At 32.6% G+C, this 19,089-nt stretch overlaps 1 protein-coding gene across 3 annotated transcripts in view; it reads left to right on the top strand.

Annotated features, from left to right (window-relative positions):
- The window catches only part of Adamts19 (ADAM metallopeptidase with thrombospondin type 1 motif 19), a 248,026-nt gene that overhangs the window by 138,005 nt on the left and 90,932 nt on the right, over positions 1-19,089 (top strand). For all 3 annotated transcript variants that reach the window (XM_078047942.1, XM_078047950.1, XM_078047938.1), the window contains 3 exons: positions 3,091-3,231; positions 4,662-4,812; positions 17,797-17,898. In XM_078047942.1, the coding sequence (XP_077904068.1) occupies positions 3,091-3,231; positions 4,662-4,812; positions 17,797-17,898 (394 nt within the window). The remainder of the gene's footprint in view (positions 1-3,090; positions 3,232-4,661; positions 4,813-17,796; positions 17,899-19,089) is intronic.

Below are 19,089 nucleotides of genomic sequence, written 5' to 3'. Positions count from 1 at the left end.
TGTGCATGGTTTGAAATTGCTGCACCATCTTGGAAGAGTTGAGCATGTTCTACATGCCAGGGAGCCATTAATTAGTGGTTCATCCACCGATGTGCGCTGCAGCCCGAATCTGTAGGGGAGATGAAATGGTGATACTGATGAGGCTGTGTCAGAACTGAACAGTTAGCACTACAGAAAAGCATTCTTATCAATTTGTGAGATTGTACCATACTTCAAATTACTTGTTTTAATTTGATATCTAATCAAAATAATTTTGCCATTATTATTTACTGAAGTTTACACTTTCACCAAATAAAGCACACAGCATATTACTTTTAATGATGGATTTATTTCTATGTGACAAATTAGAATAATACAATAAAATTTCTGTGATCTCCTGCCCCAATATAAAGAATTACCATGGATCTGTCCTATGTTATAGGTTCTGTGTAGGCACTTGGCATCACCCTCACAATAAATCAATCAGGAAAGTATATTTAACAAATGAGACACTTGAAACACGTTCATCTCTTTATTGTTATTTAACTTACCTCTGATCATAGAAATAGATGGAAGATACAGAGATTAAAACTCTAACTTCAGCGTCTTTTTTCTCTTCCCTTCAATATGCCATTGATTGAACTGGCTCCTAGTTATCCCATAAGCTCTCTTACTTTTTCTCATTATCTTCAAAGTCTGAAAACATTTATCTTTCTACATTCTATTAGACAACCATTCTATTAATATATATTGATACAGACTATTTTAAGGCATTAATTAAAAGAAGAAGGAAATATTATTCACTTATGAACTTTTATAGCACTACAAGTATATGGTGTTCAATAATGTAGTTTCAGTTTTATTTACCTGAATTAACATAGTCAAAGTTAACAGACATACTAAGCCATACTTTCCTCTTAATTCATTAATGATATGGATAGAATTTATTTATTACTTCCATGTCATTTACTTCTTTCAGAAACATATTTCATAACAAATTTGATTCAAATTTTTAATTTATCAATATAAAAGTGAATTTGGATATTCTTGTGAATTTTTATTTGAGAAAACAAATAATCTAGTTGTTATTTCCCTTAGCAACCTTAATAATGTCTTTTAATTTACAGTTATAAAACATGATTCAGATATTTTATGTTTTTCATTATGAGGATCAATTTTATTTATTTATTTTTTAATGTAGACCATAAAAAAGAAAGAGGAATATCCAACTATCCTGCCATCCTCTCAGATTTAGGATACGTAAATACAAACTTTCCTTTCTCTGTTTGTTCAGTAAAAGCATCATTCATGAATACTTGTTGTAATGCTGTCACTAAGAATTAAGAATTATTTTTTTTTTCTAAAACAGAAGTGATTCTACCTGAAGTCATAGTTCTCCATTTCAGCATGGGTTACAAAGAATATTATTATTCCTTTGCAGACTCTTAGAGGTTTGCAAAAGTCCTTATCCTCAGGAATTTGGAGAGTTAATCAAAAGTAAAAATGTAAGAACATCAAAAATGCTAAAGATAATATAGAAAACACTGACATTGCTGTTTACATAAACCTATGATAGGAAGAAAAGATAATACAAACAGATTATGTGGGCACTAACGAATGAAAGCCCTCTAGAAGTAATCTGATTATTTTGAAGATCAAGCAGAAGTTGTCTAGGCAAAGAAACTGCACTCAGGACATGGTGCAGATAGGGCTGGGATACATAGAAGCCCAGTGTGCAGTGGTTGACCACAAAAGCTCTAGATATGCCACCTCCATTCAGCTATTTTCACCTCCCAGTTTTTCGTTTACATAACTTTAAGCAAATTACTTCATACTAGCAAAATGTATCATAGTCTTTCTTATTCCATGGGGTTATTTACAGGGTATTAAGCCCTGATATGGTACATGGTACATAAGAAATGTTAAATAGCAATTAAATGCAAGAGAAGAAGAAATAAAATAATTGGGAAATTGCAATTCATTTGGTATTGCTGAAGAAAAATTGCAATAAATGGCATGGAAGAAGATGAAAAGCTCATGTAACAGGTCAGGTAGCTGGAAATTGCCATAGAGTGAATAGGAAAGCAGAGGCAAAGCAGAATCAGATTTTACTGTAAGTAGATCTCATTGGAGTGTGGTAGGAGGAGGGGAAGCAGAATATTGGTAAAGTTTAGGGGCACAGAACCACATTAAAATACCCTGGTTTCAAGATGATCTAATAAGAATGTTTGATAATCCTCTCTAACAGTGTCAATAAAAATAGGAGATAACAGTTGAGAGAAATGTTTAAAATGAGTAGGGCTTGTCCTTAACAGTTAATAAAATGGCCTGGGTGATCATTTGGCAGAAGAAGGAAGAAATAATGACATGAAGATTCTGTATTTGAGAGACAGTGGCTAGCAAAAACGAACAAACAAAAAACAGAGAAAATACACCAGTAAATAGAGATTTGAAAGAAAGAAAAAGTAAGGAGGTAAAGAGAGCAATTTTGAGACATTTTGAATTTAAGATGATTCTAGAGCATCCATTCATAGATAAGTCTGTGTTTTTCAGAATAGAATTCAACATAAATCAACAGATTCGGGATTCACTAATAAAGGTGGCCAAGAAGGTTTTTCAGAGACACTTGCTTATTTGAGTTGTGGGTAGAAGAAGATAATCTAATGAAGCCATTGGGGAAGATGCACTAAGAGGCTAATATTTTAATATAACTATTTGTCAAAGATGTTTTCAATTTTGTAAAAAAAAAAAAAAATCTTGATTCAGGCCAGAATAATAATCTAGGTGATTGAATAGAAGTGTACTATTTCTGCTTCATGTATATTGCTATGTAAAAAATTTATTTATAGATTATTTTGATATAGATAACCAAACCAAAACATATTTTAGGTTGATTGGGGAAATATTCTTTATTAAATAAAAATACCTAAAATCTGGGTAACAAAAGTTAAAAAATAATCTTAAATCTAACTTTATTTTGAAACTATTTTCTTTAAAACAAATTTCTTTCCCATTTTTAATACTGTGACTGTTATTTAACTACATTAATAAAACATTTAAATACAGTAGTACTTTAATGTAAATAATTTTCTTTTATATGTTCTAAATCAGCATGGGCATTAATCATGACAATGACCACCCTTCATGTGCTGATGGCCTTCATATCATGTCTGGTGAATGGATTAAAGGACAAAATCTTGGTGATGTTTCATGGTCTGCATGTAGCAAAGAGGATTTGGAAAGATTTCTCAGGTACTGAGATCACTTATTATTGCTGCATTGTAAGTGTGTGCCTGCTTCCACTGCCAGCCAGCAGGTGACAAGAAGGAAAGGCCACCAAAGTAGAAGTCAAGGCATATGATTCTCATCTTCACTTTTCTTTTGACTCATGGTGCATTTTGGGACATGTTATTTAACTGCTTCTTCATTTCTACATTTTTAAAATGAAGGGATGAATTAGATAATTTGTAAGGTTGAAAAATTATTATAATGATTTTTAAAGAAATCCATCACAGTATTTAAATGGATCTTCAATATTTCCCAGGGGAAAATTACCCATCACCCAAAATATCTGTTTCTATCACAAAGTGCTTCCTGAACAAAATCTGCACCTTTTCATTATGGTACTACTGAACTTTACATCTGCTTTGCTAATAAATAGTTCTTACCATTGTAATAGACCCTAGTTATATTGCAACAATAGTAGCACATAACTTCTCCCCAGTTGGAAAAATAAATGAAAAATATTGCTATTATTCTAATTATCACTTTAGAGCCCTTGTTTTTTTACCTTTATTCTTTTGATAATAGAAGGAACAGCTGAAACAGTGATATGTAAAGTAGTCAGATGTTCAAGGTATTTAAAAATCTAAATACAAATTATAGGAACACCTACCTGACTAAATTCACTACAGAGATGAACTTTGTTCATTTTTAAATTTACAAGCCTATTTATTTTATTAAATTAATAAAATAATTGAATAAAATATTAGGTTATTACATTACCATAACTATGTTCTGCAATACTTGCAATATACTCTATGCATACTCTTAGTCATGATAGCCTAGAGCACAGCAATCAAGTAACGGTTTGAAACACCATCAGTAGTTGCATCAGCCGATCAGTAGCTCCCAATAAACTTATTTCTAAAAAAGATACAAGACATATAAATCTGTCTTCTGATGAATCGAGACTATTACCACATTAAATGTCAGTTCACATATGGAAGTTGTATTACAATGTACAGTACAAAAATATCCACACTATTAATACTCAATTCAGAATAATTGCTTTAAATTCCCAAGAGTAGCTGATATCTTATAGTCACACTTGGTTTTGGGCAAGTTACTCTCTGTATCTGAGCTTCTAGATCTTATAAATGCATGAAATGATACCCACTTCACAGTGTTATGTGTATTAGCTTAGTTAATTCATAATGAATAGGTTTTATAAACCCTTTGTTATATTACCTAAAACATGATAGTTATTATTACTTGTCAAGATTATCTTAAATAATTTTTAATAAATTAATCCATATATGAAATGATTTCTATAATCATTCAATAAGAGAGCTTTTAACTGAAAGTATTATACTGTTAATAATGTTTCTTCTTTTTATGCTAATTGATCATAACAACTTTTACAATATTTCAAATTTTTATACATATCTGCATGTTGTCAGGTCAAAAGCCAGTAACTGTTTGCTACAGACAAATCCCCAGAGTGTCAATTCCGTGATGGTCCCCTCTAAGCTGCCGGGGATGACATATACTGCAGATGAACAATGTCAGATTCTCTTTGGGCCCTTGGCTTCCTTTTGTCAAGAGATGCAGGTAAGTGTCATGTCTAGAGGTTTTTAAGGGTTCACGTTCATTGGATGGAAGTACTGATTTAGAATTTGTATATCAAAAACACCCTGTTCCTTGAAATCATTTTCTAAGAAAAGGTTTGTCCATTATTTTCCCGTATGCTTTGGAAGTAATAGAAAAAAAGACATAGGCCTTCTTTCCTTAACTAAAGTCAGCAAAGAAGGACTCAACAATTTCTACTTCCAAATATTCACTGAAGTCAGGCAAGTATTTGCATTGTGTTAGATAAATGCTCTTATTTTAAGACTCCTAATTTCTTATATGGTAACTGGGTGAAATGCAATAAAAACTATATATGACCATGTCATTGTAGACGAAACCCTTAAAATAAAAATTTAAGAACATATTTTATAGGAACAAGAGTTGAAGTACATTTGTAATTTAACTAGAGGTAAAAGGAAAATATATAAAGTAATCAGTGTCTGTATATTACTATTGAAATGGTCAGTAATTAACTACTCAGAGGGCAGTTGTGTCAGATCTAAAAAATTTAAAGGATGAAGCAAAATTACCTTCTTAATTGATGTGAGAATTTCAGTTCTACTTACCCTTCCCTCTTTATTTTCTCTTCCTATTTCCCATCTCTATCTTTCCCCACCTCTTCCCAATGTATACACATGTTTTATACTTCAGGAGTAAACTGGTAGTCACACTCAGTGGAAAATGGGAGAGGTTCCCTGAAACATAGCTATTTCACACTGCCAGCATTTCTGTGACTGCCTCCTGACATTGTTGAAAATAATGCTATTTATTTTATTTGCCTGTTATTATCTCACACGAGTTTATAGGTTCCATGAGGGCACACTGTCTTTCCAGCATCCAGCCCTGGGCTGGAACAGGTAGGCATATCTAGTGAATATTTGATATAGAATTAAGTGAGTGAATGTGTGAAGAAGTTGGAGCTGCATCACAAATGATGTTCAGAAAGGTCTACAGCCTGCAGTACCCCAGTGGTAATAGTGGAACTCTGCAGGAGCCAGTGTAGGCCCATGATTGTCACCTGATTCCTGGTGGTTTACATGTGGAGGAGCCTGGATCCTTGAAGGTCAGGACCATGTGAGCATTATGACACTAGCTAGCTTTGGACCTGTAAACTCTGTAACTGATTTTATCTCTTAACCTTCTCATTTAAAGGTTTGGACTCTTAAGATTATGAAAAAATTGGCTACCATCTTCTTTCTTAAATGTTTATAGTAAAATGATGTTTTGTGGTATACAGAGCTGAGTTTGTGGGCAGACACTTTTTTGGGGAGTGAAGGAATGGTACAAGGAATTAAACCCAGGGATGCTTTATCACTGAGCCACATCCCAGGCCTTTTTATTTATTGATTTATTTTTTATTTTGATACAGGGTGTTTTAGTCCCCTTTTTGCTTCTGTGACTAAAAGACCTGGACAAGAACAATTAGAGGAGGAAAAGTGTATTTTAGAGCTCATGGTTTCAGAGGTCTTAGTCCAAAGATAGCCAGCTCTATTCCTCAGGGCTCAAGATAAGCCTGAATGTCATGGTGGTGGGATGTGGTGGAGGAAAATGGCTCAGGAATCACATTAGAAAGCAGAAAGAGACTCCACTCTCATATTTTAAAAAATATGCCCCAAAGGCATGTCCCAATGCCCACCTCCTCCAGCACACTTTACCTGCCTGCAGTTACTACTCAGTTAATCCCCACTGAAGGATTAGTTCACTGATTGGGTTAAGGCTCTCATCACAATCATTTCACCTCTGAATGTTGTTGTATTGTCACACACATCAGCTTTTGGAGGGACACCTCATATCTAAACCATAACACAGAGTCTCACTAAGTTGCTTGGGCCTCACTAAATTGCTGAGGCTGCTTTTGAACCTGTGATTCTCCTGCCTTGATACCGTATCCTGATCAGCTGGGATTTCAGGCAGGTGCCATGCCCAGCTGGACAGACATTTTTATATGCTGGAATTAACATTGTTTTAGACAACAAAGCTGTCTACAGTAATTAAGAATATTATTTAGGAGTATTTATTAGTATTTCTATTCTATAAATAGAAATTTGGTAGAGCTAATAATGGAAGATATTCATCTTTTCAGAAGTACTTCAAGTGTTTAAAAAATTCAATCAAATGGATGGCTACAAACATGATTTTGATAAATTTTAAATTATTTTCAATTAACAAAATTTCTATTGTTCAAATTAACAAAATTTGCTATTGTTCGCCTTGAAATGTAATGGCCATTCTAACAGTATGAAGAGGTTGAACCTGTTCAAGAGGTGATTAGGTCATCAGAGCTTCATTCTCATGGGTGGGATTGGTGCCTCTTGTGGTCTCTTTCTGCCATGAGAAAGCACAGCAAGAATACCCTCGCCAGTTGCCAGCGCCTTGCTGTTAGACTTCTCAGCCTCTGGAACTGTGAGCAAACACAATTCTGTTTATTATAAATTACTCAGTCTCAGGCATTCTCTTATAGCAACACAAAACAGACAAAGATAATTATTTTTAGAAGCTTTAGAAATTACTCTTAATGATGTATCATATTGCAGTTACTTGCATTTTACTAGGGCCATTCTACAGTATTTGAACTCTAAATACCTGCCACAAAGTGTGTTCAATTATTTATGTTCATGATATAATATGACTTAGAGTGAATGTTTGAGGCCCAATATGATTCTTATAATGATTCTATGCTACAGATAACATCTAATCCTATTTTATAGATCAATTTGAGGCCTTGAGAAGTGAAATAACAATATGAGATTACTAACATTTAACCTAATCTATGCTCTACTGCCTCTTCATGGAACTCAAACTACTTTTTATATACATTGTCTGCTGTATAGGAAAAACCTTAGATCAGATCCTGTGCTTAAACTGAATTCTTATTATCTCCTATTGCAATTTCTCCTTCAGAATTAAAAATATCTCTATTAATTTTTTTCTAGGTTGATTACTCATATTTTATCATACTAACTCAACTGAACTGATTTAACATTTTTAAAAATCGATGTTTCTTAATATTTTAGGATATTCCCTTGTTAAACTAGACATTTACAAATAAATTGTTTTAAATTTTAGTTACTCAGATATGATCTTCTTTTCCTCTCAACTTTTAATATTCTAATCAAAATTGATTCATGTAGCAGATAAAGTCTTAGAAGAGATTATTTGTTAATTCAGCAATTATTTTGACAAATGTTTATTGAGTTCCAACTACTTTCAAGGCATTTTACTATGTATTAATAATTAGCAGGAAACAAAAAAACAAAGTCCCTACCCTCATGGTTACATTTTTTTTCAAGAGAAAAAGAAACTAAGTATATAAACATACATATAATAGACATACATACATGCACATGTATATATACATATATATATAAGTAATATGTCCGTTGTCAGTTGGTGAGAACTATTTTGGAGAAATATAAGTTCAAGAAGGATGATAGGAAATATTAGTGGGTAGGCTGGTGGGGATAGTGCTGTTTGTGTAAGGTGACCTAGTAAGGCTGATAGAAGGTGACATTGGTGTAGATTTCTGAAGGAAATGAGAGAGCAAGCCATGTGTTTACTTGGGAGCAATATTACAAGAGGAAACAGAAAACAATTTAATTCAATTCAATTTTGGTTATCTTTGAAGTTTAGGATGCCTAGTAGACATCCGAGTAGAGATGTAAAGGAGTCCAGGAGAGACAGGTTTTTGGACATCACCACTCATGTGATTTTGAGGACACTAAATGTTAACACTAGAAAGTGAGTTTAATGAGAAGAGCAAAAGTATTGAAGAACTGAGAACTATGTCACTGGTTTTTAGAGTGCAGAAAGATGAGGAGACAACACAAAATAAGACTTTGGTGAAGTCTATTGATGCAGGAATAGAACCAAAACAAATCAAGATCAGAGGCTAAGTGAAGACATTTTTACAAAAGGGTATTCAGCTATCTCTAAAGCTGAACACTAATCTAATAAAATGAAATCTGAGGATAAAGAATCAATATTTCTTTCCACCTCTGAATGTTACCACATTGGAAACCAAGCCCCTAACAATACAGATCCCAGCCATAACATATACAGACCATTAAGTGGATCTGCCTGGTGCCACGTGCCTGCTCATCTGTCATTTGAGCTTGATATGAGGCAAATCTCTTGAAGGTGAGCTCAATAACATCAGAAGTGTTATCATCCCCTCTTTTCATTATATCTCTAGCAACTTATTGAACGCCCAGTAAATATTTTCTGAACCACTAAGTGCATTAATTGAATAATTGAGTGATGAATCTTAATTTTCATTTATCTACTTGATTTTTAGATATACTACATGTCAAGATAACATGAACCTAACCTAGAATATTAATGCAATGAGTAAAAAAAAGCCAACATAAAGGGCAGATAGCTTGTTTAGCAGCTTATACATAATCAGGCATTCTTAAGACCATCCGATTTCCAATCAAATATAAATGAGTAAGGGGTTACTACACCCTTCAACATGTTCAACATGTGTGTGTCTAACAGACTCTTACAAAGAATATATAAATCCAGATATGACAGTGGTGGTTGGCCCATAGAGTCTGAATTAGATAATTCTCTTTCATATTTCTAAACAGATATTTAAACAAAATGCTGATCTGATTAATGGTATAAATTTACTCTTAGGATAACAACTTATATCTGCAAGAGGTTTAAAGAGACAGATGTAAAGATTCTTGTGAAACATTCTGACCTATAGCAACAATAGCTCACTCTTTGCATTAATTTGCATCATTAATACCTAATTTCGTGGATGGCCTTTTCTTTTGTACCAAGCACTTGATGCCTTCAAACCATCTGGCACCTTGTGGGTAAGCTAGCTCCATTGTAACATTGTAATAGCTTCTTGAAATGACTTACCCTGTCTGGGAATATATAGGTATAAAAAGTTGTTTTTCTAGAAACACTTTGAAGCATCCCTGCAAGAGTTACCTTTCTTGAGTTAGTAGAAAGTGTGATAAAATTAGACCTCCAGGAAACTTGCAATCCTCCCTTTGTTTGGGGACTAGACTCACTGTGAATTGCACACCTATCAAAGATTTAGAAAACTTTCCACTGTGATTGATTCATATAATGACTGGAAAATTAACATGTGAGTCCCAGTTTTATATTTCTTCTTTATCCGCTCTTTCCATCAAAATCTGTACCACTGGCTAGGCATGGTGGTGCATGCCTATAATCCCACCAACTTGGGAGGCCAGAGCATGAGGATCTCAAGTTCAAAGCCACCCTCAGCAATTTAGTGAGGCCTTAAGTAACTTAGTGAGACCCTGTCTGAAAATAAATTATAAAAAGGGTTGGGAATGTGGCTCAATGGTTAATCACTCCTGGATTCAATCTCTGGTACAAAAAAAGAAAAATATAATAAAAGTAATACCTTCTAAAATCTCTCATCTGACCCAAAGTACAGACTGGCATTAAAATGAGGTACCTTGTGAAGAATTCTAAAAGACTGAGTCTATAATTTGGCATTGTGAAATTTCAGAGGCAATAGGAATTTGGACTTAAGGCTTACTGTAAAATAGTTGGAGGAGACACAGTACATTATTTAAGACAATATAAATCTTCAATATTAGAGTGTGGTATTGGCAGAGAGACATAACTAATTGCTGAAACACAGTAGAGAGTCCAGTCATAAACTCTCACATGTGTACAACTGATTTTCAAAAAAGGGACAAGGAAATTTAGTGGATAAAGGGGAAACTTTCAATTAATTATGAGACATTTGGATTTTCATCTCAAAATTTAAATCATATTATATGCCAAAATTAACGCCCAATGTACTATACACCTAAATATGGAATCTGTAAAACTATAAAACTTTAAGAAAAATGTAGGACATCAGAAAACATGAACTGAAAAAAGAAAAAAAATAATAAATTATTGTTTGAATTTATCAAAATAAAATAATTTCTTCTTAGAAAAACTCTATTAATTAAATGAAAATGCAAGCCACAGAATGGGAGAAAATATTTATGATAAGTAGACCTTATTTAAAAAAAAACTGTTCAGTTCAATAAAATCGGCAAAATATTTGAACAAACAATTCAGAAATTAAGACGTATAACATGCCTTAAAAGATGCTCAACATTATTAACATTGCATTAAGAAATACAAATCAAATCCATAAGAGCTATGGCTGCATACCCATTAGAAAGTCTTCAGTTGAAAAACAAAAAATATCAAGATATTGCTGATGATGTACAACCACTAGAACTGAAATTCACATATCCTGATGCTGGAACTTTTAAGTGGCACAATAACTTTGTAATGATTTTAGGTGCTTTTTCTTAAACACTTAAGCATTTACCTACTGTAAGATTCACATTTTGTACTCCTAGATCCAAAATCAATCAATCAATAAATAAAATCTCTGTATAAGTTTAATCATTTTAAATTCAGTAAGACCCATCTATACTCTGTCCAGGTGAATGTGCAATATATATTTGGCAGAATTTACATCTGAAATTGTTAGGGCTAGTGTTTTAGAAATATCATTTAGGCTAAGGTGCTTAGTAAGGTTGCTCAGGTAATCTGACTTCACTTCTAGATGATCTATAAACTGCTTAGATGGGGAATTTAAATATCCTACCATGATTGTGTAATTGTCAGTTCCCATTATTATCATATTTTGATCCACGCTTCATAGAATTCTTTTGTTAGACACTAATATAGTTATTATTTCTATGTCTTCTTGGTAAATTGAGCCTTTTTATTATGAAGACTCCCTTTTATCCCTGGTGGCATCTTTATATTGAAGTTTATTGTATCTGACATTAATGATTTTTATCTTTTTACTTTTTACGTGGTTTAACATTTGCCCTTCATTTATAAATTTTAAATTTATTTATATACTTATATTTAAACTGAATTTTTTGCTGTAAACATATAGTTGAATTTTACTTTTAATCTATTTCATAATTTATGGCTTGTCAATTGAGAGGTATTTAATCTGTTTATATTCAATCATTGATATTTGGATTTAGGTCTAGTATTTGATAATATGATTTGATTTCTTTTTTAACTCATTATTTCCCTCTGATCCCCTTTCTGCTTTCCTCTTTCACTGAGCCTGCTGCTTAGGGAGGGATTCACATGGAGCCATGAGGGAGGAAGGGGACACCCACCTCGCCAGCCAGATCAGCTTAATCAATGCTAGAAATTGTGATGTTCTGTTGTAGAGTAAGATCGGCAAACTTTGAACTGGTAGGAGCAGCTAGTGGTTTTTGTAAATAAAGTTTTACTGGAATGCACTTGTTCATGTATTGTCTGTGACTGCTTTGGGGCCGCAACGTCAGTATTGAATAGTTTCAACAGAGTCCATTTGACCATATGACCCATAATCATAAAATATACGCTATTTGACACCTTTCAGAAAAAGTTTGCTGAACACTATTGTAAAGACTTTTAATTATTTTGTATTACTCCAAAGAGTGCTTTAATTTTTTGTTTTCACAGGCAATTAAATTCGTTAGATTCAGGCTGGATGTTTTGTTTCATCTGCTGGGAATCAGTTTACTCTTCTCTTATCTGGACTCTTTATAGTGTGCTCCATGTAAGCATAGGTCAGGTGCCAATGACAGCTGTAGGCTCCCCTATTCTCCTCTCTCTCAGATGATTTTCTTAGTTTCTTAGGCAGCTTTGACTATTCATATTGTATTTTAGGTGTTTTGGGTTTTTTTTTTTTTTGTTTAGACACAGATTTATTTAGGAAAATAAATACACATTTAAGAGAAAAATACCATCTTTCTCAAAAAAGATGGAGACATCTTTTTTGGTGTAAAGCAAGGAATAAGCATTTCAGGGTAAATGTGTGCCATCTCCAGAGAGAGACAGCCTGATTTTTTCTTCATAATGGTATGTTTTTCACCATTGTTTTGTCCACCCAATGTCAGGCTCTGTGCATAGGCAACCATGAAGTCAAAGTTGTAAAGATGATTAACTTACTTTTTACTTTTTGCTGATTCTTTCAATTCCTCTCAAAAAAAAACTTTTTTTCTGCATTTGTTTACTCTCTGGAACTTTTAAGGAAGTTAATTTTTCATATTCTGTCCTCAGTTTAGAGTTATAAACTACAAGAAATGTTGGTCTTCTTAGGCCTTAATCCACTATTACAGAGAGGATCTTACCTTAATTCTAGATCTTTTTCTTTTCAAATATTTCAATGAGGTCCTTTCTTCTTTTTATTCCTTTCTTTGCTTGGGGGCTTCCATTAATAGATATTGACAATCCTTACTATTAATTTCTTCTTGCTCCTTTGCTTTCTCTAACACTTCCTGATGTATTTATTGAAGAGTCCTTTGTGTCTTGCTGAGTTATTCATTGGTTAGGCATAGATTATTTTTCTTCCCATACCATACCTGTTGCTCAGCTTCTGCCTCTGGCTGTCCCACAGCATAGTGGAGTACAGGAGGGAAAGAGAAAATGTCAAACTTGCTTAACTAACAGTGGCCAAATCCTCTGTGCTAATGGATGCAGTTTCTAGGATGTAAACAAACTAGATTTCTAGTATTTCTGAAAACCACTAAAAAGAAGATTTATAATGCATGGTTAAAATTTAATTGTTCATACTTTTCACAGTCAATCTTATTTGGATTTATAGTTGTGTTATCAGGGCTCATCATTGCTTCTCATTTCTTTCCTATGAGATCATCTTTCTTTGTATTAAAGAACATCATTTAGAAATATCTTTTCAAGAGATCTGTTGGTGGTAAACACTCCTTTTTTGTTCCCTTGAAAGGGTCTTTATTTAACCTTCAATCTTGATAAAATTTTAGCTGAGTTCAGGAATCTAGATTGACAGGTTTTTGCCCTCCCCCTCTCTGTTTCATTGAATACTTTGTGTATTCACTCCCTTACATTGGTGCCAAGATGTCATCTTCACTATGTTCCTAATCTTAAAATTTTCAACACTTCACTGTTTATTATAGTTTTTTTAAAATAAATATCCTTTAATGGTAAGTAAACTTCCTTTAATGATTAATTTAGTAAGATTATTTTTAAAGAATGTTAAATTAGGTCACATATTTTGTATGAATAGATATAAAATCATAGCTTTTAAAGTTATTGATGTATCTTGATTGCATTAATCACATCCCTGACATTAATCTAACCTTATATTTTGAAGAATATACTTAGTCATGCTGCTTTGAATTGTGTCATGCATGCGTTGCTCTATTCAGCCTGTTAAATTTGTTTAGCGTATTTAAATCTAAGTTAATAAATGGAATAGATCACTCTTTTTGCTTTCTTTTTAAATTCCTATATGGCTTTGGTGTCATAAAATGTGTTTAGAAGGTATGTCTGGTTTTTCTTTTCTCTAGGGAGTTTATGTAAGTTGGGAATCCAGGTTTCTTGAAAGACCATTCATTTTTGGACCAGGTGTATTCTTTGTGGGATTAACAATCAGCTTTAACTCACCAGTAGTTGTAGGATAATGATGTGTTCTGTGATTGGAAAAGTATATTATAAAGTATTGTTCTAAGTGAACTATGTTTTCTATAAAATGTTGAGTTATTGCAATCATGTTTTGAAGGGCAGTAGGTGAAAGAGCAAGGAGTTATCTGATCAAGGGTTATTACTTCCAGGTAGATTATTTAATATTGTTTTATCAGAACAACCTAATGGAACACTTTGCCATAAAAACATGGATACAGATCTTCTTTGAAGAGAAATTTTTATGATTTTCTATAGGAACAACTAACCTTCCATTTAAAAATATACCATAGTATATTTATGCAATCTTGCTAAAAATCTAAGTGAGATAAACATTCTAATTCATTTGATGTTCTTTTAGTGACTTTTTTCATATAGAAGAATAAAAAATGAATATTATATTTTATCAGTTTGCTAAAAAAGAAAGTAGAGTTAGTAGAGTTGTACATTTCTCTTATACTTTACCATGCAAAACATTTTTAGTTTTAAAATTCTTTTCTTAAGTGATAATAAGAAGTTTCGCTAACCAAGTTGAAAAAAGCATGTGATTTGTGTATGTAACACATGTAGAGTGTTGAGTGTTTTGTTCTAACAACACCCACTCTACCCCTGGGAAAGGGCTTGGTATTCATTCATTCATAGCTCTAATATCACACATCTAAGGCATTTCACTTTTTAAAGGTAAAAACAATCTATACCATTTTCAACATTTTCTTGTCTTAATTTTGACAGTTCAATTTGAACTCCTGGATAAAAGTTACTTGCAAGACTGAAACTGTAACTTATTCACCATAAGATCTCTAGACCTGCAGAACAGAAAGTGTACAAAAGCTCTCCTCCAAGAATCATTTATTCTACGTGACTGTGCTTATCTTGAAAAACTGCCAAGTTTGCTTTTTATGCTCTTGGTGCCTCAAGTGGGAATCAATTAGAGTACCTGCTGTTTTGAATAGCAGATGATGGTGGAAGGTCAGAATTTAGACCACCAACAGTGTTCAACAAGCAAGTACTCTTCTAAAATGACAGTGTAGCAAGTTTGATTTTAGGTCAATATGCATTGGTAAACTAATGAACTTGACTACAATGAGTCTTGTTTTAGCACAAATGAGCTTTACTGAATAGAAATAAAGCAGTTGTTCAGTGGAAATTTAACATTTGATTTTTTCGTTATAGAAACATTTTTGATAGAAAGTCTTAAAAAAGGGAAAATATTGAGGAATTAAATACTTAGATCAGAGATCTGTCAGCTAATATAAAAATGTGTTTACAAGCCATATATGATGAACAATTGGCCACTTTATTTATTTCCAAGAGTTTAAAATATTGCAAAAGAATAACATTATTTGGCCATTCTTTAAAATAATTTTCTAGGTATTTTTTTCTTAGAAAGGTGCATGCAAATAAAAAGCACATTAGTTAAATCAATCATATCTTACATATAACATATTTGTGTGAAACATTTTGAAAGAGAAAATGTCTGTCACAGCAGATAAAATTAGGTAAATAAAAATTTTCAGACTCTTTACAATAGAATTTTGAATTTAGGACCTTACAAACAAATTTGTAAATCTAAATATTAAAACAAATGAAGATAGGAAAACAATATTTTAGAAAATACAAGTTCAATGTTACAGTTGTAACAGACCTGTTTTTGAGACATTATATATATTCTTCCCAATGTATCTGATAAAATGGCTCATAATTTTGCTGTGATGTTAATCTGTTTGAACAAACCCATCAGAGTAACCTCCTAAAATAGGCTTTTTACTTACAGACCCGCATATCAATTGCTCGTTGTCTTCCTTTTTCTCTACAAACATTGGATTCCTAGTCTTTCCTGGTATTTTTTTCTTCTTCCTTTTTTCTTTTGAAAAAACAAAAAGACATAAATTCATTCCATGCAGTACACAGAGGCAATCTCACAGAATTATTAACTTCCTCTTCCAAATTTTCAGTCTGTTCTTCACTGCGTCTTTTCATTACTGCTCTTCCGACTTTTATCTGTGGGTGATACTTTCCAAAGCACAGCGGGTGACTGAAACCAAGAGTATGGATTCCTGTACATATTACTATATCTTTCCTACAACAACAACAAAATTTAATTAATAAATTAGGTACAATAAGAGATTAACAATAACTAATAATAAATTAGAATAATTAGAATGGGGAGGGAGGAAGAGAGGGAAAAGGGGAAGTACTAGGGACTGAATTAGAGCAAATTATATCTCATGCTTTTATAATCATGTCAAAATGAATCCTAATGTCAAACTAAAAGCAGCAAATTAAAAACAAAAAAATAAATAAAATGTATGAATTGTTTATTTTATGGGTTTTCTGTTTAATAGTTTCAAACTGTCATAGACCATGGGTAATTAAAGATGTGAGAAGTAAAACTGTAGTGAAGGAGTACTGCTGTAGACACCTTTCCCCACTACACAGGCCTTCTCACCTTGCCATGACTGTGTCACTTACATTCACTCGTCCTGTCTTATTGACCTGATCTTCAGCTTTGTGCATCTTTCTGGGCACTAAAGATTAGCTACTTTAATCATCTTTGAATATCTGCCATAGATTTCATATTTCTCTGCAATTTTTTTTATTTATTTTTTTAAAGAGAGATAGAAAGATAGAAAGAGAGGGAATTTTTAATACTTATTTTTTTTAGTTTTCGGCGGATACAACATCATTATTTGTATGTGGTGCTGAGGATCGAACCTGGGCCGCACGCATGCCAGGCAAGCGCACTACCCTCTCTGCAATTTGTTAACAAATATGAGTTTGAAGAACCTCAGCCATCTTACAGAAGTAAATGTTCCTGGGCTGGCTGTCATTACAGTGGTGGCTACAGTGGCTGCATCTCTTCCCTCTTGTATTTACTCAACTCGCTTATTTTATTGTCACCATGTCTCAGCTACTTTATTCTAATATAATATATATATATATATATATATATATATATATATTTGAATTCCCTTTAGATTTTCCCTAGAAAAATTTTATTGTATCCCAAAGGTGTAAAATGCATTCATACCGAGGTAAAAATGACTGAAAACAATTATAGAGAGCCCGTATTGTGTTGAGCATCAAGGCCATATGTGCTAACCATGGCACAAAGCATATAGCAGAGTTCAAGTGGGGATAGACTTTAGGCAAGGAGACACTGAATTCACATCACAGAAACAAACATGTATTCTTCCCGCTTGGTTCATATCAAGATACAAACAAGGATTCTTTTAGTTTAAAATTTCCCATAGTACAAACATCGTCTTGCATAACCGTGTGTATTTTAAAGAAATTTTAAAATATTTAGCTTTATTAAACAAATTTTCTATGTTGTATCAATCTATCACTATAAACACATTATATACTTTTATTTATGTTTAATATTAAGAGTACCTGAAGTATATTTTTATTCAAATCATTTTGTTTTCCCTATCAAATAACTTTCTCAAAAATTATTGACTTAAACTCAAAACTCTGATACTGTCCCCTTATTAGTTATTTTGTCCTTATTTGCAGCATGTTATTTGTACGGGATTATGGTGCAAGGTAGAAGGTGAGAAAGAATGCAAAACTAAACTTGATCCACCGATGGATGGGACAGACTGTGACCCTGGTAAGGTAAGTGATGAGTGTTGCTTGAATTTAATAAAAATATGAAATGAAACTTGGAAAACTTGCATTTTCTCTTGTCAGTTAAATATGCATCCATCTTGACATTGGTGGAATTATTTCCATGTATACACAAATATTAATATTTTCTCTATCTTTAATTTTAACTTTTACATTTTTTTCAAATTCATGATTCTTTGTTAATATTGGTATGTTTTATTGTTGTTCATTATGGTAATATAAAGAGTCATATATATATATTTTTTTTTAACCAAAACATGATTCATATGTTTTAACTATTTAAACAGAAGAGTATGAATGTTTATTATGTTTGAAGATAAAATAAGCACAGATAATAGTATAAATGAGAAAATTTCTCAGAGCACTGATGAATGTTCCAAGTTGTCTCAGCAGACCAGAGTATATTTTTCCTTGTCAAGTTAGCTTTTTAAATAAAATATTCAAATTGATATTTGGAGATTAATCAATATTTGACTAGTATAATTTAATGTAGTTCATAATATTTTAGGAACTTGTTAGTATACATTTTAAGGTCAAAATAATTGATGCTAAAAAAATAATTGTCCTTTGAAGAATATGAAGTAGGTAGATGCCATATATACTTATATGGCATCAAAAGAAATACTTTCCATGATTTTTTAATTTGTATTTTATAAAAGAACAGGGGATCTATTGATGAATTGGGAAATCAGAAACCTCACCTCTGGAGAGTATGGATATTTATTACATTTGAAAATAAACAGCAACAAAAAGTTTACAGATTACTTACTGTGAATTAAGAAAGAATTGTTATGTGAAGTGCTAGTTTAAAAATACAATTTAAAAGTGGATGGAAATACAGCAATTCTATTTTTAGAAAATTGTCATATGTATTCATGTGCAAGAAGACAAACATACACACATACATACACATCCTCCCATGCAAAGAAGCCTATGTTAACATGCACTTTTTAATGATGAAATTTTTTTTAAAAAATATTCTTGGGCTCGATTGTGGCTCAGCGGTAGAGCGCTCGCCTAGCATGGGTGTGACCCGGGTTCGATTCTCAGCACCACATAAAAATAAAGACATTGTGTTGTGTCCATCTACAAAAAAAAAAAAAAAAAAAAGATTCTCTCTCTCTTTCTCTCTCTCTCTCTCTCTCTCTCTCTCTCTCTCTCTCTCTCTCCCTCTCTCTT

The sequence above is a fragment of the Ictidomys tridecemlineatus genome, chromosome 1, assembly GCF_052094955.1.
Source record: "Ictidomys tridecemlineatus isolate mIctTri1 chromosome 1, mIctTri1.hap1, whole genome shotgun sequence".
In the NCBI taxonomy this organism is placed as follows: Eukaryota; Metazoa; Chordata; class Mammalia; order Rodentia; family Sciuridae; genus Ictidomys; species Ictidomys tridecemlineatus.
Note: the sequence above shows the minus strand (reverse complement) of the source record. Positions and strands in the feature narration are given on the sequence as shown.